Source organism: Marmota flaviventris, chromosome 12 (assembly GCF_047511675.1).
Source record: "Marmota flaviventris isolate mMarFla1 chromosome 12, mMarFla1.hap1, whole genome shotgun sequence".
Classification (NCBI taxonomy): domain Eukaryota; kingdom Metazoa; phylum Chordata; class Mammalia; order Rodentia; family Sciuridae; genus Marmota; species Marmota flaviventris.
In genome coordinates, this window is record NC_092509.1 from 44443410 (window position 1) to 44467252 (window position 23843).

At 38.5% G+C, this 23843-nt stretch overlaps 1 protein-coding gene across 15 annotated transcripts in view; it reads left to right on the forward strand.

Moving 5' to 3' along the window:
• Positions 1 to 1845: 1845 nt before the first annotated feature.
• Positions 1846 to 23843, forward strand: part of Znf438 (zinc finger protein 438) — a 194530-nt gene continuing 172532 nt past the window's right edge. For 7 of the 15 annotated variants that reach the window (XM_071599914.1, XM_071599925.1, XM_071599923.1 and 4 more), the window contains exons 1-2: positions 1911 to 1932; positions 14005 to 14071. Coding sequence is in view for 5 of the 15 variants with exons in the window: in XM_071599909.1 (XP_071456010.1) it covers positions 2516 to 2551; positions 13418 to 13478; positions 14005 to 14071 (164 nt within the window). In the remaining 10 variants the exon portion in view is untranslated. The other 8 variants (XM_071599909.1, XM_071599911.1, XM_071599910.1 and 5 more) reach the window with 8 other exon arrangements.

Genomic DNA, 23843 nt, shown 5'->3' on the forward strand with positions numbered 1-23843 from the left:
AAAGTATATTTAAAACACTTAAGATATTTGGTGCACAGTTTTTAGCCATTTCCACTTAAAAAAAAAAAGACAGATGGTATTTAACTGTGGGACAATTCGGTATATCTAGAATCTAGCATAAAATCATTCCCATTTTTGGAAATGATATGCATAAAACGTTTCATAAACATGTAAATAATGAAATTGACAACTTAAAGGTATCTTTTTAAAAAAATATTTATTTCTTAGTCGTACACAACAACTTTATTTTGTTTATTTTTATGTGGCGCTGAGGATCAAACCCAGGGCCTCACACGTGCTAGACCAGCGCTCCACCGTTGAGCCACAACCCCAGCCCATTAAAGGTATCTTAAAATTATTGTTTTGGAAGAAAAACATGAATATCACTATTTTACAAATGTGTGGAACTTTTAAAAGTGCTGCTTTTACTATATTGATGATGCACAGAACAAAAACCTTGTTAAATTACATAACTTTACAAATGTAACTTACATCATTTGAGAGATTATTAAAACATTATGATATTAAAATGTACAATTTTTACCCATCAGAAACTTTCCCATACTGTAACTACTTAGTTTTTCTGGAATTAAAACACATGGATACTTTTTACCTGCTCAGATCTCAAAGGAATTAAAGGCTCACATTCCCCCGTCATTATTCTTTCCCGCTAAGTGTGTAAACAAAATATTGTTCTAGGTTTTATATACACTGCAGCTGCCTTGAAAACGCCTGATTTGGCTATTTGCCACGGTCCCAAGTAAGTTTCAAAAAGGGATCCTTGCTATTTTCAATAGTTCCTTAGTATCCAAGGTTTCTTTTCCCCGTTATCTTTGCCTCAAGACAAATTTGTTTGATCTACTTTTTACCACAACGTTTACTTTTTTATGCTTCTAAGACTCTCACAACCAGAAGTCACGTTAATATTCTGTTGTCAGTTCTTCGCGCCTTCCTTTTTCCTCCCACCGAGCCATCTTGTCGCGACAACTCCCTTGGAGAGCGTAAAAGAGCAGAGCGCTGGACTTGACCCAGGAGGGTACCGTCACGTGGGTAATGGGGGTGGGGCTGGAAAGTTTACACTGGCGAAGAAGCGTAATGTTTAGATCACTGTTGGTTAAACTTAACAGAGGTGGACCTGTAGGGCGCTTCATTGACCAGAAACGGGAAATCCAGTAGAAAGGAAAAACTAAACGCTCTTAGGAAGGGACTGGAGGCGGCGCCTGGGCAGGGCGGGGCGGATGGGCACAGATGACAGACGGAGGGGGATGGTAGGAGCCGGAGCCGGAAGGGCGGAGCCGAGGGGGCGGGACAGAGCCAGCTGGGGGCGGGTCTGAGCCTGGGCAGGGAGGGCTGGGGCGGAGCCTGCTGGGAGCCGGGTGGAGCGAAGGCCCATGGGAGAGCTGACTTCTCCGGGTGGAGGACCCGCCTTGAGACCCATAAGCACCTGGTGGAAAGCAAAGGCTCTTTCTACACGTGGAGCACTTTTAATAAACACGTGAGGGAAGAAAGGCGGTGTGTGTGGAAAAACTAAATCAGAACCCTGGCGCCCTGCTCTAACCCCCAGGCAACGGCGTGTTTGCTGTGTTTCTGGGGGGTCTCTGTGCCCATCTGTTGAATTCCCTCAGCCCAGGAACAGGCTTTGAGCAAAGATCTTATTAGAGATGTGCTTCCTAGGCGTGCACGCCCGCGAAGCCCAAGGGCACGCAGCGGAACAGGCCGTCAGCAACGGCGCCCAGGGTCCGCGGCGGGGGCGGGGCGCCGGGGGCGGGGCGGGGCGCCGAGGATGGGGCGTCTCTCCTGCTGTGGCGCTGGGGGCGGAGCCGTGGTGGGGGCGGAGCCGTGGGGGCGAGTGCTCGCTCCCGGCTGCCTGACCTCCCAAACGCCGGGTCCCATGACGTCACTCCGCCGTGACGCGCACGCTGTAGGAAAACTGTAAGTTTGCGAGGATCCTTGCAGCACCCTGGTTTTGTGGTGCTCGCTGGTCGCTGGCATTTCTGCGGCGGTGTTGGCTGTGGGCGTTTGAATCTTGGAAGATCAGGAGAGCCGCCGGACGTGGCGAAGGGACAGGTGCCCGCTCAGAGCGGGAGCGCGCCCTTCTGGGAGGGAGGCACCGAGGTGCCGGCAGGCGAGGCCTCACCCTGCGGGGCAGGGTCTGCACCTTTTTCCCCAGGGGCGGGGAAAGCCTGGGAGCCAGGGGGACATAAAAATGGACAGCCCTTTTACAAATTCCTTAGTGAAGGGATTCAGATTTTTACTCTTCATCTCCTCTGTCCTGCAACTGGACATGTTAAATCGAGGATGGAGAGTGCCTTCAGAGACTAGGAATCTTTATGTCCTGGTTTCCTGTGGGATCCCACAAGGGCCCAAATCGCTGAGGACAAGTTCTAAGACAACCACCTGCTGCCTCAGTTTCCTTTTTGTGTCCAGTGGATGGAAAACAGCCTCTGTCCTCCTAACTGTATCCCACAGGCCCAGGAAGGTTACGAGAACACATGAGATAACACAGGCATGGAAAATGCTACAGGCTTATAAAAGTAATTGGCTGTTTGAGGTATGTGATGGTCGTTGGCCACGGTAGACAGAGCTCTTGCGCACAGTTTTGCCTCTTCCTCACATCCTTAACTCCAAGCCATCTAACTGTGACTCTTAAGTCTGATGGGTTATCTGAGCTATTGCCTCAGAATTTGATGGATCAGGAATCAAAAACTAACTGGGATTATCACAGTGATCTTGGTAATACAATGCTCCCCTTTGTCTGGGTTTTGCAGAGAAAGCTTTTTGCATACTGGAATTAGCATGTTATACTCACACCCTTACACCGAATTTTAGGAGTTGTTGCTTTCTTGACTTGGAATATTCAGTCGTACCATCTGACTACTTGAATAGTTTGGCTAACTCTTGCCAGGGATTAGTACATTATTGATGAGTTAATACTAATTTATAATACTCTCAGACCCTGGGACAGATATTTGTTAAGTATTGAAGGGAAGAATATAGCACATTGGCATGTATTTATATAAGACATTAAGAGCTCACATTTCTGTAAATTCATTTCAAGAGAGTAATAACCTTCTACCTGTTGGAAGGAGCCTTAGAATCAGAAAGTAGGGCTTATAATTTTTGTTCTACCATTTACTAGTTTTGTGTTCAAAAACAAGTCACTCAAGCCTGAAACTTTGTTATCTCTAAAATGTAAGATGATTGTATAGCTGCTGTTCCTTTTTCAAGGGTCAGAGGAGATCATGAGTGTGAAAATGAAAGGCTTTCTAAGTATGATATTGTTATTAAGAGATTTGCATCAGTTCCTACCCTGAATGAGAAATGTGCATCCAAAAGTCAGGTTCTGAGTCAGAACTAGAAATATAGCCGCACAGCCTCCAACCTAGTGGAGCTCCTGTTACAGTTGGGATATAGACATCAAAGAATAAGTCCATAAAATAATTTTAGATAGGAATAAGTACAGTGAAAAAAAGAAAGGTGAGAGTGGGGAACAGGGAAGGTTGTTTTAGGTAGGATCTGTCGGGGGAGGCCATTTAAAGGAGGGGACAGTTTAATCTATTGAGTGAGGGGAAGAGCTTGAATAATAACATCTCAGGAAAGGATAATAATAGCAGTGAATGCTTTAGTAGAGCTTACATATGTAAGTACTGTTCTAAACTCTACATTCTTACGACAATCACATGAAGTAACTAACACTCTCTCCATTTTTATGAAGGAGGAAACAGACAAAGATGCGGGATTTGCCCAACTGAAATGTGGTAGAGACTGTGAATTTGGGCAATCTGACTTCCTAATCCATGCTTCATATGACTATATTTTTCTGCCCCAGAGCTCAGGACAGAGCTCTGAGGTGGAAACAAGACAGAAGTGGTTGAAAAACAGCAAGGTGAGAGTGTTCAGAGCACAGTAAGAAAGGGGGAAAGTCGTGACAGATGAGGATGGAGGGCCTGCTAGGTTAGGGGGGGCCTTTGTAGGCTGTGTTGAAGTAAAGATATTATCCAAAGTGTAATGGAAAACTGGAAAGTTTGCATCAGGGAAGTGACATCTAGTTTAAGCTTTCTTGTATGGAGAATTAACTGTAGAGTCAGGAGGTAGGAATGAAATAAAAATGGCGAGATAGGCTATTGCTTACCTTTTGGGGGCCAGATGGGTGGTACTTTAGGCTAGGGCGAGTATTTGTGGAGATGATGTAAGTGTTAGAATTTGAAACATATTGACAGGACTTGTTGATGTGGAGTGGGAGGAAAAAGGAGAAATAATAAATTCTCAGTTTAAGCTGGAACAACCAGGAGAGCAGTGGTATAGTTTACTAAAATGAGAGGATGTGGAGAACAGGATTTGGGAGGAAAAGTATGAATTCAGCTTTAGATGCTTGTTAGACATAGTGATAATAATATAAAAGCTAGTAATAATAGTGTTATAATAATAGTGTACATGTAAATAGGGTTCCAGGCAGAGTTTTAAGTACTTTTGCATAATTAATTTGTTTAATCCTCAAAATAGTTGTGTATGGTACCAGCTATTTTTCGGGGAGGGGTACCGGGATTGAACTCAGGGGCACTCACCACTGAGCCACATCCCCAGCTCTATTTTATATATATTTTTTTATTTATAGACAGGGTCTCACTGAGTTGCTTAGCATCTGGCCTTTGTTGAGACTGGCTTTGAACTTGCAATCCTCCTGCCCCAGCCTCCTAAACTGCTGGGATTATAGGTGTGCACAACTGAGCCCAGCCAGTAGGAGTTATTTTTGTTCCTATAAAGATGAGAAAATGAAGGTACAGAAAACTTCCTTAATTCGCCCCATTTGTGAGTGGGGAAGTTGAGATTCACCCCCAAGCATTCTCTGGCTTTGGAGTACATGCAGTTAATTTCTGTGACTGCCTCCCTATGGATGAGATGACTAATATGAATGTGGAGTTGGGAGTGGTCAGTGTTGGAGATACACATTTATATTTCTGAAGAGAAAACCTGCTTTTGTTCTTATCTAAGCTGGGTTGGCAGTGGGAGTAAAGAACGTAAGGAGTGGGGCTGTACTGATAGGTTGTTCATTATTTGATTGGGTTCCTGCAGGCAAAGTCCAGTCTTTTCCCACTCGTCCCCCCACTGTAGATTCCATGAGGGCAAGGTTTCTCTCTTTTTAACTTCTCCATCTCTAGTCCTTATACATTGCCTGTCATGTAATAGTTGTTAAGGATGACTTTATATGAAAGGCATTTAATTAGGTTTTGGGAGTTCAGAGATGAATAACATAGCTCTCTTCCTGGAGGAGCAGAGTATGAGGAAAAACCTGTGGGGATAAAATTAGACTAAATGCATAAGTACATGCTGATTAGTTCATTTTGGTTTTCTGCACACCCCTATCCTACCCCATGACTTGAGAGATGGGGCATGAAAAGGGCAAAGGAGCAAAAGAATGCTTAAGTAATTGCAGGAAGAATTTAAGGCTCCCCAAGAGTCCTTTTCAACAAAAGAATTACTCAAAATCTTGCATATTTTACTACATTTGCATTAGTTTTATTTGGCACTGATATGATTTTTACAAAATGAAATAAATTGTGATATTTGACTATCATTGTGGAGTGATGAGTTTTTCCAGTTTATTACCTCAGTGTTGACAGGGCTCAAGAGTGAAACAGGGAATTGGCTTGAACTGTTTGTTGCAGTTTGCATAATAGAGGGTGATGGAAGGGCTGTGTGTGAAGCAGTTGGGCAGGTTTCCGCTAGTTTAAGTGTACCACACCAACTTTCCACATATTGGAATAAGTTTGAATTTCGCTGATCCACTCTTTAACATTGAGATATATTTTTTTGTTGTAAAAAGGGAATCTGGTAACGTGTCATAGGTGGAGTTATAGTTTGCCTCTCTTGTATCTGGAGCATTGTAGAACTAGAGACTAGACCCCCACCACTAATGTGTCTTGTTTCTGTAAATCAGTTTTAGGCATACCACAATCTCAACACAGTTGTCACAATTAACTAATATGAGTATTTCAAATTTGAACCATTAAAAAATTATTTAAAATTGCAGTATTATAGATTTTATAATTAAGTTCAGAGTTTTTTTCTTATAATACACAAAATTATATTTTCTTTAGCTTTTGAAGTTTTTATTGGAAGAGTTGATCTGAATAACCAAATTCATCATTGCTCCAATAGGAACCCTCTACAAATATAAATGTAGAAGTGTGCCATCTCATTTTGTAGTTCACAGAATTTTAAATCTGTTTGTGTAGCTTCCCTAATTCAGTGGACTTGAAATGATTGGTATTTCTTTATATCACTTTTGTAATTAGCTTCCTTAAGAACATCAGATACCCATATATAAAATAGAATACCCATATATATAAAGTAGAATTAACTATTGGCCTGTTGATTGCATAAGCTTTGTGGAATTTTAAGTTCAGGCTCAGTGAGGGCAGATTGGTGATTATTTCATTGTTCAGGTAGCTCTCAGAAGAGCAGGTATGAGGGTAGGTCCTATTTGAAAACAAAAGAAGCCACTCTAACATTGAAGATGTGAAATATAGCATCCTAAATAATGAATAAAATTCAATTTCTTTTAAAATTTATACTTGTACAAGCAAAATTTAAAACCCCTTTAATGTTATTGTTACAAACACCCTGTAAAATATGTAGGGCTTACATGATCTTCATTATATATTTATCATATAAATATATGGAAATTTTATCTTACAGAAAACAATGTGTATAGCCAGTGATGGAACATACCAGGCAGTTACATGTAGTTCATAAGATTCTACTTCTGGTAGTTACTTTTACTTTTGCATATACCTTTTTGCTCATATATATTGGGAGTGATAACTAAACACTAGTTTTTGTATTTTTGAAACTGTAAATGTTTGAATAATTTAAGTAATTTGTATAGATTTAAATAATTTATGAATTGTGATTCATAATTTCTTAGAAATTAAGATCTCTGGCTTGATTTTTTTTCATGTAAATTCTAATGGCTACTACTTAGTAAGTCTGGGTGAGACTAAGCTTTAGTGACAGGTCGACCAAGTTATCATTCCAAAAGAATAATCAAAAGCAAATTCTTAGTATTAAACACAAAAAAGTTATCCCTTTCCTGTCGATGGAAGGCATAGATTAACCCTAGCTACCTACTATAACTGGAGTTCTCTTTAAGTTGCTGCCCTCCCACAGGCAGCATTTGTTTATTTGGTTCTTATGTTTCAAAGCTGCTAGTTTCAAGCTCCATTCTGAGCCACCAGTCTGTAGGGAGGTAAATGTGAGATAAATATTGGAATATGGTATTATGAATTTAGACTGGTACGAGGATAATTTTGTTTCATCCAGCCTACCCTGGGGATTTTGCAATGTTTAGAGACATCTTTGATTGTCACAACTGTGTGTTGGGTATCTAGTGAGTTGATGCCAGAAATGTTACTAAACATCCTAGAATTCATCAGATACCCTATTCCATCCCAAATAAATATTAACCAGTTTAAAACGTCAGTGCTGTTGATGTTGATAATTTGTATAATCTCTTAAACACTTCATTTTATTTCACTCCTCCTTTCCAGGCCTCTCCCCTCACATCCTGCTCCCTTCCTGTGTTATGTTTCTATCACTGGGACAGAATATCTGAGATAATCTTATAAGTTAGGAAAGACTTCTTTTGGCCTAGGGTTTCAGTGTGGGTCAGTCTATTGTTTCTTGGCCCATTGCTTTGGGTCTGTGGTACATCATGGTGGGGAGTGCACAATGGAAGACATCTACATACCTCATGGTGACTGGGGAACAGAGAGTGGGAGAGAGGGAGGAAGAGGATGAGGTTCCAACATCCCTTTCAAGGTCATGCTGCAATGACCAGATTTTCTTCCACTACGCCCCATAACCTGAAGTTTACCCTCTTCCCAGGAAGGCCACAGGCTGGCAACCAAACCTTTAGCACGTGAACCTTTGGGGGACATTTAAGATTGAAACCATTATTCTTTTATATTCTCTTTTTATTTTATATTTATATTCTGTTATATTCTCTTTTTATCTCTCTCTCCTGCCTGTCTCCCTCTTTCCCTCCCTTCTTCCATTCACTCTTTCTGCTTTCCCCAGTGGAGGTGGTAGTTTTAAGTGGCAAATGCGGGAACTGGAACAAAAGGTTTTGTTGTACTGCTTTTAGTTTGTTGGATAGTTAGGCGAATTTGATTCATTTACTGCATAGAAAAACATTCTTGAAACTAGTTAAAATAACCTTAAGTATTTTTGGTTGTCATTGTATCTAGTGCTTTTGTGTTTGTTTTTAACTGTGAAAAAAAAATCTTTTTACTAAAATTAATTTAATTTGGACATTATACAGTCTTGGGTTGTTGCTAGTATGAATTTCCTTCAATTTTTTTTTTTTGTAGATACTGAATTAGCTATCTTATAGTTAGTAACTTGGTTGTTTTTCAAAGATCCTTTTTATATTAGTTTTCATATGTTATTGTCACAAACACCCTATAAAATATGTAGGGCTTACATAATCTTCATTATTTGACAGATAAGGAAACAGACATAGGTCAAATGACTGTCCATATTGTTGGAGCAAGTTAGTGACAAGAGCAGATCTAGGATTTGGAGATAGGTTCACCCTTTTAAAGTCACCAGTTATTTGTTATCCCATTTAATCTTCCTAAAAACCCTATGCAATAGAGTAATTATTCCCACTGTATAGATAAGAAAGCAGGTTTAAGGAGACTAAATAGTATATTCAAGGTCACCCAACTCATAATGTAATTTTGACTGTTTCCATTGAGTTATTCTGCCTCTTGAGGTATTCTTAAAAAAATTAAAATTGACAATTTCTGTATAAATTCATCTAATCTATGATTACATGACTAAATAGGTTTCTGGGCACATAGTCTAATTTGCCACTTGAATCAGTTGGTAAATTGTGTGTTTGAAATACTGCTCAGATATGAAACTCAGTGGAAGTTCACTGAGTTTTGTTTCACCATAAGATAGCACTATTTGCTATTTAGAATATATTTTTTTGAGACCTCTGAATCCAAAAGTAGTCTAAGAGATAGCTCTCAGCTGTTTTTTTGAGCATAGTTAGGGCAGGTGGCCTGCATGGTAGGACTGACATTGCTATTCTGATACAGAGGGATTTGTTCAAGAGTTAAGCCTCCCATTTATCTCATTTTCTATTTTGAATCCTTTTAGAAAATGTGATAAGTTGGGTAGCCATTGTTTATATCATATTTGAGGCTGTTTCTCTCCACTATAACCTAAACCTCAGATTGACTTGACTTTAACAACAGAGTAAATGATAATAATACAGTTTTTATTTTCTTCCTGAAACATTGAGAGTTTATTCTACTCTAATTGAGCACATCATTTTTGTGAGGTGTTAGGAACTGGTGATCAATATTTTATTGCCTAGGTTGGGGAACTTAAGTGTTTATTAGTTTGCCTGAATAAATCCAAGATAGGATTTTGAATTTAGGTTTCAGGTTTTAAAGAACCAAGCTAGACAGCATTTTCATTAGGTTAAAAAGAATATATACTTAAATATTTAAGCAGTTTTAAAAAGATTATTTGATGTTATTCAATTCTTGGTTTTAGTGGTTGGATATTGTAATGTTTCGTATTGTACATCCATTGGTTGGATTTGGACCATAGATAGTATGAAATTATGGGTTTTGGAGGAAGGGAGAGGAGGAGTCTGACCTTTGCTAGTGTGCATCTATATTGGGCAAGAAGAATTATACTTTTCCTTAAAAGACAAAGACTCCAAACTTGCCATTATATTGGATTATTGTAACAAATATTTTTCTTACCTCAGTGAAGAAAAATGTTCATATCCAAATACTCATGTTATTTATTAATGTGAAGAGATCACCATACAATATTGCTGAAACAAAGCTGAATTTTATACTTCCTAAGCAAGGGAGAACTATGCTTGGAGAATATTGTCCTCCTAGAAGGCAAAAAACATGATCTTATGAGGTTTTGAGGAAGCATGGAGTTTTAAGATTGGATGATTTTCAAAAGTCAAACAGTTTAAGGATTGGATGATTTTAAGCTTGGAGTTTAGAGACTGACTGACTTTGAGAAGGTTACTGAATCCAGGAAGTTGCTGATTGGCTTTCTGATGACTATTGAGGAAAGGTTGTATGAGGGTATGGCAGAGATTAATTCTTCTCTGTTATCTAGTTCCTCCTCCTTTCATTCTAGAATTAGAACCCCTATGGTTTAGCTGGCAGCATGGTTACCCACTCTAGGTTTCATCTGCTTCTGATGATAGGTATGACTGTATGCTTACGTTTGAGCCAGTTATATATGAACAGAAGTGAAATATGCAATTCTGGATTGGCTTTTAATGGTGCTTGTCCTGGATTTCATCTGCCCATTCTCTTTCCTCTCCCATTGACTGGAAAGCAGCAAACAGGAATGGCAACAACTGTCTTGAACTCAAATAGAAGCCCTGTCCTGAGGATATCAGCCCTGGATGACCTTGTGGAGAAAACTAACTACTACTTGCTCTCCCCCCAGCCACCTGGGTATCTCCATGTTGTTTCATGAAAGAGAATACATTTTTTGTTTGTTTGAGCCATTGTATTTTGGTATCACTTTATTACAACTGTTTAACCCATACCCTATAAAATGCCAAAATTTAGTACCTGAAACGGGGTACTGCATAATAAAAAGCTTAAATGCATGGCATTGGCTAAGTGGTTGGCTGACATACATTTAAAAAAAAAAAAGTCAAAAAACCACTGACCCTTAATTGTATAGTGGTAAAATATTTGGTGAAACTGTCACCTCTGATAATTTTTATAAGGCATCAATTTCTCTATCCAGTCTACATCTCCAGGGAAGTGGTTAGAAAGAATCAGATTGCTAATACCAGTAGAGTCTGCTTGCTTCTTTAGCGGGAACTATAAGGGGGCATCAAATAAAGGTGTTGAGAGCCACAGCTGAGTCAGAATGACGCCTGGCATATTGCCAGAGGGAATGGCTGAAAAGTGATGCCAGCAACCATTGAGATGATGATTTGAGTTAAGCTGTATATAATTGCTGTGATGCTGGATTGATTGAGTTGTATACGACTCTGGGAATCTGAATCTGAATCTACTTTGGAGTTTCCGATGGAGTTCTCCCCGGGGTTCGCAGAGATTGGGCATGGGGAGCCAGGTGAAAGGGGTGTGTTCCTGAGGAGTGTGTGTGCAGTGCCAGTGAGAGTTGGGGAATAAAGAATTGCTGTTTGAACCTACAAGGCTTTGTGGCGGCTCGTTATTTGTGCCCAGCCAGACTGCGGTATAAAGGGCCAGTTAGTTTGTATTTAGAGTTCAAAGGGATTCTGTAGTTTATAGCTATTGAAGTTTCTTTTTTTCCCCATGGTCTGTAGTCTGAACTGACTGTAATGTGGGGCATTGCAGGGTTGGAAAAAATTGTTCCTGTGTGCCAGACAGTAAGAGGTAAGCTTGTCATTCTCAAAAACCTTCTGCTAGATTTTCTTGGCTCAACCTTGGAAGCTATTGGAAGCTAGTCCAGGCAGAAACTGAAGTAAGGATTTGCTTTTTCACCTGAACCAGTCAGTTGAACTAAGTAAAAACTACAGTTTCAAATACAAAGTTTTAATTCCCTATAACAATAAAGGTGTATTTCTTACTCATGATATGTTGGCTGTGGCTATGTTCCACATCCTCTGTCACACCCAAGATTTAAACTGAAGAAACACTGCCATTTTTGGGCAGGGGGACATTACCATTTTTGTGACAGGAAAAAGAGAAGTAGCAGAACCAGCTTCTTGTAAGTGACTTATTACTTTTGTTTTTGTTTTATTGGCCAAAGCAAGCCAAATGACTAAGCCTGAAATCAGTCTGGTACGAAGGAACATCTCAAGTCACATGGCCAACCCTGATGTCATTGAGGTGGAAAAATCCTCTTGGTGTGAATCAGATGACCTCAAGGCAGCTAGCTGTAAATCAAGAGAAAGAGGGATAGGTCTGCCACTGATGCCAGAAAATAAAAAATAGAGTTGACAAGTTTAATATCTATGACAAACAAAATCTTTACTTGTGGTTACTTTCATGTGGCCCTGACAGAAGACAGACAGACATATTGAGTTTTTGAGATGATTATGTTGTCAAAAATCCAAAACGTTTGGTTTGCAAAAGCCTGTGTTGTTGTGATGTTGTTTGACACTTAGTAGTCAATAATCCTTAGCTCCCAAATTTGCACCAGCAGGAAGTAGGCAATTGGATCTTTGCTTCACTGTTGAAGCACGTTCTCTTCTGTGTCCACTTCATATATGGCCAGAAAGAATAACGGAAAAGAAAAGAATCTTTCAGTGGCCAAGACAGGGCTCTTATAGACAAATGGACAAGGAAATTCCCTTCAGAGACCAGAACCTGAATTTAACCAAAAAACTTACATTCTGCTGGAGCATGGATTCTTTGCAATTCTTTTCCAACAGTATTTCATTGTTGATAAAATAAGGTATTTGGTATTCTTTTCAGAATGTAAAACTTAATTGTATTTGACCACTGAGTATTGGATGTGATGATGATAGTAAATAGCAAAGATTGCTTCTCTATTAATTTATAGGTCACTGGATAGGGAAGGAGCCACATGGATACCTGTTAAAGAGGGTTGTCATCACTCAGAGATTCTAGACTTTGAACAGATTCCAGTGATGAGTGGAACTTCCAATTAACTCACGTGAAAGGAGATGACTGTTGCATAGGGGGAAGAAGGATGCACTCCCACCTCTGATATTTAGCTAGGCATGTAGGTCCCCCCTACCCTACCCACCTCTCTCTCTATATATAAATCTTATTTATCAGGCTCCTTATTGCTAGATAAAGTCACTAAGCCAGTTTCTAAGTTTTGGCAGTAGGGTGAGAGTGGAGCTGTGATATATGCTACTTTTAAAGCAAATTAGTAATAAAAAAAAAGCTGCTTGTCTGTCGTACTCTTTTGCCCATTTCCTTTCCTATCCATGAAGTGTTGGTGAGCTAGCCAGCAGTGGTGGTGCCCCAAGGAGAGGTGAGATGAGACATGTGGGACCTTAGTCTCTGAATGACCTTGCAGAGCAGAGCTATCTCCCTCCCTGGACCACTTGTCTGTGCCTGTACTGTCATGAAAGAGAAATGAATTCCTCTTTTTTTTTTTTTTTGTAGCCATTGTGTTGTTGGTCTTGTTGTATAGCATTTTAGCCTATATTTTAATTGATACAGATGGCAATGCTTTAAGTGATAAACAAACATAGGAAGTTAGATTTGTAATTATTCTTGTGTTTTTTTTCAGCTGAAGTTTTTCATTTTTACATTTTTTTTTGGGGGGGGTGGTATTGAGGATTGAACTCAGGGGCACTTGACCACTGAGCCACATCCCCAGTCCTATCTTGTATTTTATTTAGAGACAGGGTCTTACTGAGTTGCTTAGTGCCTCACTTTTGCAGAAGCTGGCTTTGAACTCGCCAAAACCTCCTGTCTCAGCCTCTCCAGCTGCTAGGATTACAGGTGTGTGCCACTGTGCCCGGCTCATTTTCACCTTTTATGAAAATTTATTTTTCAAATTTTTCTAATTATGCAAATAGTTTAGAAATGAAGAAATACTATTTAATATTCTTATTATAATTATGTGTCTCCCTTTTCATTTTCATAACTATGTTTTATATATTTATATTAATTTTTTTATCCTGATAGTTTCACATGGTGTCTAATTTTGTTACTTTATTAAGAGTTCTTATTCTTGCAAGTTATTGTTACTTACAACTGAGTTTTATCATATTATATTTATAGTTTTTTATTGTTTGTTACTGTGGACTCTATCCTCCCTCCCCAAACTTATGTGTTAAAAATCTCACCTGCCATGTAACAGTATATCAGAAATGGGACCTTTAAGAGATAATTAAGTTAAATAAGGTGGTAAGGATGAAGCCCTGATCAGATAGAATATTCTTAATCTTAGAATGTTTGTTTCTTGGCTTCTGTAACATTATTCCTTCCTGATCTTTTTTCCACTTTTTGTGTTTTTTCTGTCCAGAAGAGGGCCCTAACCAGAAACTGACCATGTTGATCCTAGGCTTCCCAGCCTCCAGAACTGTGAGACAGTAAGTTTCTGATGTTTAGACAATCTTGTTAAGTTTCTGTTGCTGTGGTGTCTTGAACTGAATACGACAGAGCCCAGGCTTTTGACTACTACATCACATAGACTTTTTTTCTTGGATCATGCTGTCAATAGCAAGTGGGACTGGGAAGAAGAAGCCAAGAAAAGTAGAAAGAACATCAAGAAGAAATTATATTTCACGAGACAAATATTTTGAGGTTAAGGATGCTGGTATTGAATTAACAAGGTCCAATAATTTGTATGAATTTTCAGTTAAGAAGTCCTCTGTGCTTTTGGGAGAGCAGTTTTATGCTCGTAGGCAACATATAGGTTGAAGAGAGTTAAGTAGTGGATGTGGGAGGACAATAAATATAACTTAAGCTCTTTCTAAAACAGTTGGCTGTGAAGAGAAAGGGGCAGGTAGGACAGTGGCAGGGGAGAGACATAAAGTCCAGGGTTGTATATTAGTCTCATGTGTTCATTTGTTTTATGATAGAGATACTTATGTGCAGAAAGGGAAAATTAGAAGAGAATTCAAAGAATTGTAGGGGGTAAGTGGATAAATCCCTAAGAAGGTGGATGACTTGAGTTACAGGACAGTGATCAAAGGTTAGCTTTGGACAGGAAGAGGGACACCCTTCCTCCATACTGCCAGGAAGGAGGTGAGAATGTGCGTGGCTGTTCCTCAGTGAGGGAGGAAACCAAGGAAGTCTGACCTAATAACCTTTCTTTTGTTTCTGGGGAGGTGATGTCATTTGCTAAGTGAAAGGGGAGTAGGAAACCTGAAGAAAGTGGTGGAGGTTTGAAATTGATTGTGTGGGAAGTAATGGAGGGAGCTGATAAGGAACCCAAGGAAGGATTGATGGGCAGCAGTGAGACTGGCTGAGATGGGAGGCCATGTATATGCAGAGTTCTTACTCCTTGTGGATAGGGGCTTTCATAACAGTGGTCTCTAGTCCAGATGTGGGAAGTCCATCTTTAGATTGATCCTTAGGTGTGTAGTAGAAGGACAAGCCACCAAGAGAGTTAAGAATGTAGGGCCAGAAAATGGGCAAAACCTGGCACTCAGATCCTAGGTTATACTGGATAAGCAGTGAAGTTTGGAGTATAGATAAAAAATTGGGAAAAAGAAGGGAGGGAAAGTGGATAAAAACTTGAAGCATAAAGAGATTTAAGGTCAGGTATGGTTCAATTGGTCATTCATTCATCCACACAATAAATATTAATTAAGCACTTATCTCCTAGATACAGTTTGAGATGCTATGGCTATGTAGATCAAAACAGAGCTTAGTTCTGGTAGGAGAGTACATCACACACACACACACACACACACACACACACACACTCACACTTAAATTTCAGATGGTAAAAAGGTATTACAAAGAAAAATGAAAAAGAACAAGAGATAGAATGATATAGACGCTGTTTTGAATAATGTGTTCAGGGAAGAGGCTCTCAGACGTGAACTCTGAGCAAACACATAGATATCATCAGATACACAGCAATGCAGATGTCTAGGGAAGAATTTTCCAGGGTAAGGAAATTGCACTTAATCCCACAAAGATTTGGTGGGGCTTTGCTTGAGGAGCATCCATGCTACTGGGAGGTATGAGTGAGGAGAATGGTAATCAACTAGGAGCATGATTAGTGGTAATCAGTTAGGGCCAATGAAAAGATTTAGGATTTTACCCATGTCATGGGAAAGCCATTGGAAGGTTTCAGACAGAGGAGTGACACCATTTTTCTTACTTTGCTGAAGGCTCACATTGGCTGTTTTTTGGAGGATTGGCGATAGAAGTCTAGGAGGCAAGAGATTGCAGTCCCTAAGTAGCATGTTGGAATTTGGATTTCAGAAGTTGAATGCTTCTGGGTGAAGAATCCCTTTGCTTCTCCTTTAAGCAGAGGCAGCCACTCTGCAATAGGCATTCTTTTCTGTGGATAAAGACCTGACCCTGGCCTTTGGCTAATGCCGCACCCTTTCCTGTTTTTGAGGGCTCCTCACCCACTTCATTATTCATTCTCCTATTTGTCCGCACCTTGTCTTTTCAGATCTGATGTACATCTTGTCTTCCTGACCAAGAGGTCCTTTTGGTCTTTTTTCAGACCCTTTTTATCACAGTCTTCAGAAAACATACCTGGAAGTTCAGTGTGTAAACCAGGGGGAAGTGAGGGGAATGGGGTTGCTCACTTGCAGTTTTCCTCTGACCCTGCAGCAATTTAGATACCTCCAGAAAAGCCCAAGCCTCCCAATTCACAGTGTGGAAAAGCCCTGCATTGAACTGTGATATTGCCTTTCTTGTACTAAGCCATATCTGGGATCACCTTGAGCCCTGCTTTTCCAGCTTAACCTGTACCTTCATAATCCTTAGGCACCCAGCTTACTAAATAGTGGCATGTGCATCTCCTAGTACAAGGTGGTGCGCGGAGGGCACTCAGAACCATGAGGGAGGCATGGTGCATCTTCCTGTGTGTACTCACTGGCTGTTATTTACTAAATTAGTTCAGTAAAAATCAATGTAGTTTCAGTTATAAGCTGTGGGTTCTATCATTCTCAACAAATTCTTTTATTGACCATAATTAAGGATAGTACATATTTTTATAACAAAAGAAAATAGATGTAATTTAGAGAGCAATATTTGTGTGGATCTTAAAAAAATTCTACACTATCAAGAAATTTGAATTTTGCATGGGCCACTTAGGGTTATGCCTTCTCTCTCCTGGGGATGATTAGGTCCTTCTATGTTAGGAACCCTTTATTATAAATGGTTAGAACTACCTTTTTAAGTTGTTGAATTTGTAATACTGTATTTTTTTATGTTTAATGGAGCTATTATAACATTTTTATTCAGCATGGAATTGGACACTGCCATGATTTAGACTATGAACCATCAGGGTTTTCTGGCTAAAGGTAAAAATATAAGTATTTTCTTTTAATTAATTTTGATAAATGCCATTAAATCAAGCACTGCTGTCTTACAAAATGCTTTGTAAGAACCAGATGATGGCCTAGTAATGGGAATAGTACTCAAAATAAGGTTGTCTTAGGTCACAAAATAAGTTTCATGCTTTGGATTTTTAAAAGATATGTGTGTTATCCTATCCTCTCAAGAAACTCTATGATGATTCCTGAGTTAAGGATGTATCTTTAGATATTAGAATAAAAACTTTCTTTGTCAGGACTGTTTACCTTTAGGGAATTAATTTAGGGATAGGGGTTTTGCATAACCGCCAAATTATGAAACTAATGAGGACAAGAATTTGGTTATGTTCATTGATAAATCCATTCTCCTCATTCAGACCTCCCAGTGTCATGGATGCTCCTCAATAATATCAATAGCAGGTATTTAAATGCTCGGCATTCACATGTTACACTTACTACTTTTTTAGTGAATGAATAAACCATCTTTGATATAGCTGTGGAAGTGATGTTATCTGCTTTTAGATACAGGAGAGCTTTAGGATTGAAAGAGGGAGCCTTCCTAACTTTGGTGTCACAATGACGTGGCTGTCACTACATGACCTCTTTAAACTAATAGAAATAGCAACACAGCTGTAAGTTTTCTTTAGAGTCTGACTGCCAATTGTCAAGATTGTTTAATTATATGACATACCAATTCTGTCTGCAAAATGGGGATAGCAATACAGAATCTGTTGGTGCATGTAACTGCACTAGGATTAGGTGAGGTACATAGAATGGGATAAAGTACTTGTAAATCATGAACTTATGTCCAGAATTTATTTAAAAAATAAAAAACCTCGTACAACTCAGTAATAAAAAGATACTCAAGTAAAAATTTCTGAACAGATATTCCTCTAAAGATGATTTATAAATGGTTAATAAACACATGAAAAGATGCTTAGTGTTAATTAGTCACAGGTAAAAAACAAATCAAAACTACATAGGATACCATACTAAACCCACTAGTTGACTGTTATCAAAAATAGTAACAAGTAACAGATAATGATGTGGAGAAATTGGAGCCTTCATATGTTGTTGTAGGGATTGTAAAGGAGAAAGAAGCTGCTTTCGAAAACAGCTTGGCAGTTCTTCAAAAGGATAAAACACATTACCCAGCACTTCCACTCCTAGGGATCCACCAACGATACATAAAAATAAAAAGCCACACAAAACATGTACATAAATATCCAGAGTGACATTATTCTAATAATGCATAGTTAGTAAAAATCCAAATATCTATCAGATGAATAAATAAACAAAATATGTTTTGTTCACACCATGGAATATTATTCAGCATTAAAATGAACTGTCATGTGCGACAACATGGATGAATTTCAAAACATTATGCTGAGTGAAAAACTCAGACACAAAAGGCAATGTGTTGTATGATTTCATTTATATAAAATGTTCAGAGTAGGCCAGTCAGTAGGGATTAAAAAATAGATTAATGAGTTGGAAGGGTTGGAGGGGAGGAGTGCACAGTGACTGCTAAATAGGTAGAGTTTCTTTTTGAGATGAAAATGTTCTAAAATTGTGGTGATGCTTTCCAAATTCAGTGAATATATTACAATTGCTATATTGTATACTTTAAAAGGGGGAATTGTATGATATGTGAATTATACATCAATAAAGCTATTAAAAAAAGAATAAATGAGATAATATGTGGGCATATACTTTGAGTTATTTAAGAAGATACTATTATAATTTTAATTTGACTCTGAGGCTTTTAATAGTAGCAAGATGACTTAGATGTTTTTCCTGACTTGCAAGCCTGTGATTTTTATGCCATGACTCAACTTTATAAGGCTGTAACTCAGTAATATAAAATATCGAAAATGTTGAAACATAAAAGGAAAACTGCTTGGTCTATTATTTTTATTTAATAGGATTTTCTGAATCAGTTAATTAGCAATAAGTAGAATATGTCATTAAGGAATTAGGTTTTAGATTCATAAAATTTTAGAGCTAGAAGAACTTCAGAAGTCATCTATTCTTAGCTTTTTCATTTTGTTTTGTGAGAGAACTGAGACCTTAGGTCACAGAGTTGAGCAAATTGTATAACTGAGTCATTTCATTATTTTTTCTGTTGACTGGTTTTGATGCTGTTAGTATTATCAAAACTTTCAATATCAATAGTAGCTATTTAAATGCATCCTATATATTAGGCACTCTGTTAGGTACTTTATTTACAGTATCTAGGTTAATCTACATGATATTTATGAAGATAGTATATTTTACTTGTGTATTAGTTTTCCATTGTTGCTGTAAAAATAAAACACAAAACAACTTCTGTGGCTTAAATAGCCTAAGTTTGTTATCTTACCCTTCTTGAGGCCAGAATCCCAAATGAATCTCACTGAGAGGGCTACATTTCTTTCTGAAGGCATTAAGGGATTGAATCAGTTTGCCTGTCTTCCAGCTTCTGTAGTTACACCCCCACCTTCCTTAATTTGTAGCAGCCTCCCTCTTTAAAGCCAGTGATGACTGGTTAAGTCTTTCTCATAATGCCATCTCTCTGGTTCTGATTTTTCTGCTCTTCCGTCCCCTTTAAGGACTTTTGTGATTATTTTAGACTAACCAAGATAGTCCAGGATAGTCTCCTTATTTTAAGGTACATCTGCATCTTTAATTCCATTCCCCCTGGCCATGTAATATAGCATAGTCAGAGATTTTAGGAATTAGGATATGGGAGGGACAGTGTTTTGCCTACCACAGCCTGTTAACTAGATGAGCAAATTTGGGTTTAGAGAAGCTAAAGAACCAGATGATGGCCTAGTAATTGGAATAGTACTCAAAATTCAAAGTCACAAGAGTAGTAAAATGAAAGAACTGATATTCTATTCTAGGTCTATCATGTGTCATATATATTCACAATAACATGATATTTTCCACAAATATCATTTAGTCCTGGTCTGGAAAAGTAAATGAGTTGAAGATTTGGAATAGTACACAGAGACTGTTAACTACGTAAGGAGTTTTTTTTCTTGATGATGAGCTATGTTCAAATATTCTCTCTTTATTTTTTATTTTTTTAATTATGTGTATTTAGGGGAACAACATATTTTAATATACTTAGTGAAATATTTACTATAGACAAGCAAATTAACATATCAGTCATCTCACATAGCTATCCTTTTGGGTTTTTTGGCAGCAAAGCAGAAGTCTCTAATGTAGTATAGTATTAACCATAGTCTTGTTTTACATTGTATTTCTAAGCTTGTTTGTCCTACATATCTGCAACTTTGTATTCCTTGACTCAGCTACATCTTCATTTTTTCCTTTCCTGCCTGGGAATCTCCATTTTGTTGTCTATGTCTGTGTATTAAACTTTTCTTCTTAAAGATTCCATTTGTATGTGAGATCACGTAGTATTTGTCTTTCTGTAGCTGACTTATTTCACTTTTCATAATGTCTTCCATGTTCATACATCTTGAAGCAAATGGAAACTTTTTTAAGTTGAATAATAACTCATTATGTATATACACAGACATAAACACACACACACACACACACACACACACACAGTTTCTTTATCCATTTGCTATGATTAGTGTGTGGTTTAATTGTGTCCCTGAAATTTCATGTCATTTAAAGTCTTGGTCCCTAGGATGTAATATTGGGAGGTGGTGGAACCTTTTAGAAGTGGGACCTAGTCAGATTTCCTTAGGTTGTTGAGGAGTGCTCTTAGAGGGTAGTTCTCCTGTATCCTCTTGAATTCTGTTCGAAGTGTTGTTATAAAAGGAGCAAGCCTGGTCCCACCCAACTTTCTGCTTCCTGCTTGAGAAACTTGCCCCAACATATACTACCACAGTGTTATCTGCCATGAGATGATGCAGCTAAAGGACAGTTCCCACCAGTGCGTGTGCTGTGCTGTTGTGTTTAAACCTCCCAAATTGTAAGCTAGACAAACCTCTTTTCTTAATAAGTACTGTGTCTTAGGTATTTCATTATAGTAATGAAAAGCTGGTCAATATACCAATCTTCTGTGTGTGGACGCTTCTGTTGTTTCCATTCCTTGATGACTGTGAATAATGCTGCAGTGAACATGGGAATGTAGATATCTTTATGAGGTAGTGATTTAATTTCCTTTGGATATATACTCAGAAGAGGGATTTTGGGGTTAGGTCATATGATAGTAGTGTTTTAAGTTTCTTTAGGAATCTTCAAATTGTTTTTCACAATGACTGACTAATTTACATTTCCACCAAATATATAAAAGGGTTCCCTTTTCTCCACACCTTCACCAACACTTAGGTCATGCAGCTTTTTATTATTAAAGTAAAATTATATCAAGGAACTAACCACATTATCATGGAACAGTTAAAAGCATAGTAGAGAAGTGTATTTATTGATATGGAAGAATGTTTATGACTTAAAGATTTCCACTGTATTAGTATTTTTTTTATTACTGTAACAAAATATCTGAGGCATGCTACTTTATAAAGAAGTAAGTTTATTTTGGCTCTTGGTTCTGGAATTGCAAGGTCTAGGGGCCTCCTCTGGTAATGGCCTTCTTGCAGGTTAGGTTCTGAGGCTACACAGAGCATCATATGGCAAGAGACAAGTATAACCCATGTGTACGTGTGTGCCTTCTGATGTCTTTCTTTTTATAAAGCCACCAAGATTCAATCATGAGAGCTCTACGCTAATTACTTTATATAATCCTAATCACTTCCCAGAGGCCCCCACTTCCAAACTCCACAGATTTTTTCTAGTGTCTTAACACCTCACAATGGGAATTGAATTTCAACACATATAGCCTTGAGGAACTCTCAATCATTAACCTCACCCCCACTTCTCTCTATTCATTAGCTCCCCTATTATCAGTTCTTTCTTAACATAGCCTATATGCTCAAATTCAAATTATTTTCCTACAAATTTCCCATTTTCTTTGTAGCTCTTTGTTGTCTCTGACCTGGCAAAGCCTCAGGACTGGGTGAACCCAACTACCTGCTAGTTTTTTCTCTTTACTGATGTATTTAAGAGCTTTCAAATTGCCCTGCGATTTCATCCAGTGTGTCTGCATTACCTCTGTTTCTCACTCCCCACTGTGTGCTGCTTCTGTTCTTCTCAGGCCTCTTAGTGCCCTGCCAGTGTTACTGGACATGACATTCGTTCTCCAGGGACCGTGCTTCCTTTTGAAAACACTCTTGTCCTGGCTTTTTGTTTCCTTTTTCTCATTCTAGTTAACCCTCTTCTGTCTTCTCTGTTCTTCTGCTTTTCCCTGACTTCTAAAAGAGGGTTCATGGAGATAAATTCCTCCTCTTTTTCTCTTTACTTTTGGTTTTAAATGTAATCTCTTTGCCCAAGTCTTTCATGTTACTTCTAGCCCAGAGTTTGTTAGGTGTAGCGCTATTGATATTTGGGCTGGATAATTATTTTGTTGTGGGGGACTGTCCTGTGCATTGTAGTATATACAGTAGCATCTTTGACCTCTACCCACACTAGGTGCCAGTAGAAATCCCTCTGCCCCAGTTGTGGCAACCAAGATATCTATAGATATTGCCAGATTTCTCTTGGGAGCAGAATAACCCCCATTTGAGAATTAGTTAACTAGCCTAAAGCTCTCTTCTGAGGGACCTAAGGAAAATATCTTTTTGACATCAACAACTTCGTCTCATTGGCATCACAAATTTAACATGATAAAAATGGACTCTTGTTTTCTGTCCAATATGTTCTTTCTCCAGCTTTCCCCCTTTTGTATCTTTCATGGCCTTGTGGGCCTTGGAAGTACTTTGGCTTTAATTTGGAGCAAATAGGAAGCCTCGGGGAGTTTGGAGCCAAGAACTGAGATAGTCTCCTTTTGGTCAGACCTTCTATGAGAATAGACTATGAGTGGGAAGATTGCAGCAGGAAGACCAAATAAGAGATCACTGTGGTGATGCCAGTGAAGAATGGTAGTGCCCTGGGCTGGGGTGGTAATAGAAGGGGTGGTAAGAAGTAGTATCTGTGGATTATTCCTGAAAAGAGTAGTGCTCTGTCTCATCATGAAATTAATAACAGTATGTTTTGCTTTTCAAGTGTTTTCTAAGAACTTATGAGAAACAGGTTTTGAATCAGAGGTAGAAGAAAATAATGAAAACCCAGGAACTTTCTAGGATTTTACTGGAAGGGATTCAGCCCAGAATAGGAAGCAACATGAGGGATACAACAGGATGAGTAAGCAAAACATCCTGTATAGCCAGGGCTGCCTCACAGTCTTATCTATGACTGACCCTCCCACTGTAAAACAGGTACCTTTAGAAGAATAGCTATGACAAATGGAAGTCGCAAGACTTTCCTTCATTAAATATCAGAAGCAAGTCATTTTGGATTATATGACTATTTATTGAAGTAGGGTGACTATTGATATTTGGGATGAGACAGGTTTTTGTTGTACATGATTGTCTAATACATTGCAAGACACCTAAGGTCCCTGGTTCTTCAAAAACTAGCATAAGTATGTTCCCTTTTTTGTGACCTCTAGAAAAATGTGCCTCCCTCTACACATCAATTTCCAGAGTGCACATGGGAGTTGGACTTGCTCAACAGCAAACTGCTGGACTAAGCCCACTTTTCTAATTTCTCAATTACCTTTCATAAGGCTATGACATATTAGATTCTTAAAAACACCTTGAATTGTTTGTTTTTAGTCTTGGGGATTTAGAAGGTATCTTCTAGAACTTTAAAATTAGCTAATTTTTATTACTGATACACCCCATGTGTTTTCTGTTCATATATATACCTTAAAATTATTAATTCTTAAATCCTTTAACAGAAGGTGTGGATATCTCAGGGCCATTTCTAAAGATAGTGGGAAGGACACATGCTCTCTTGC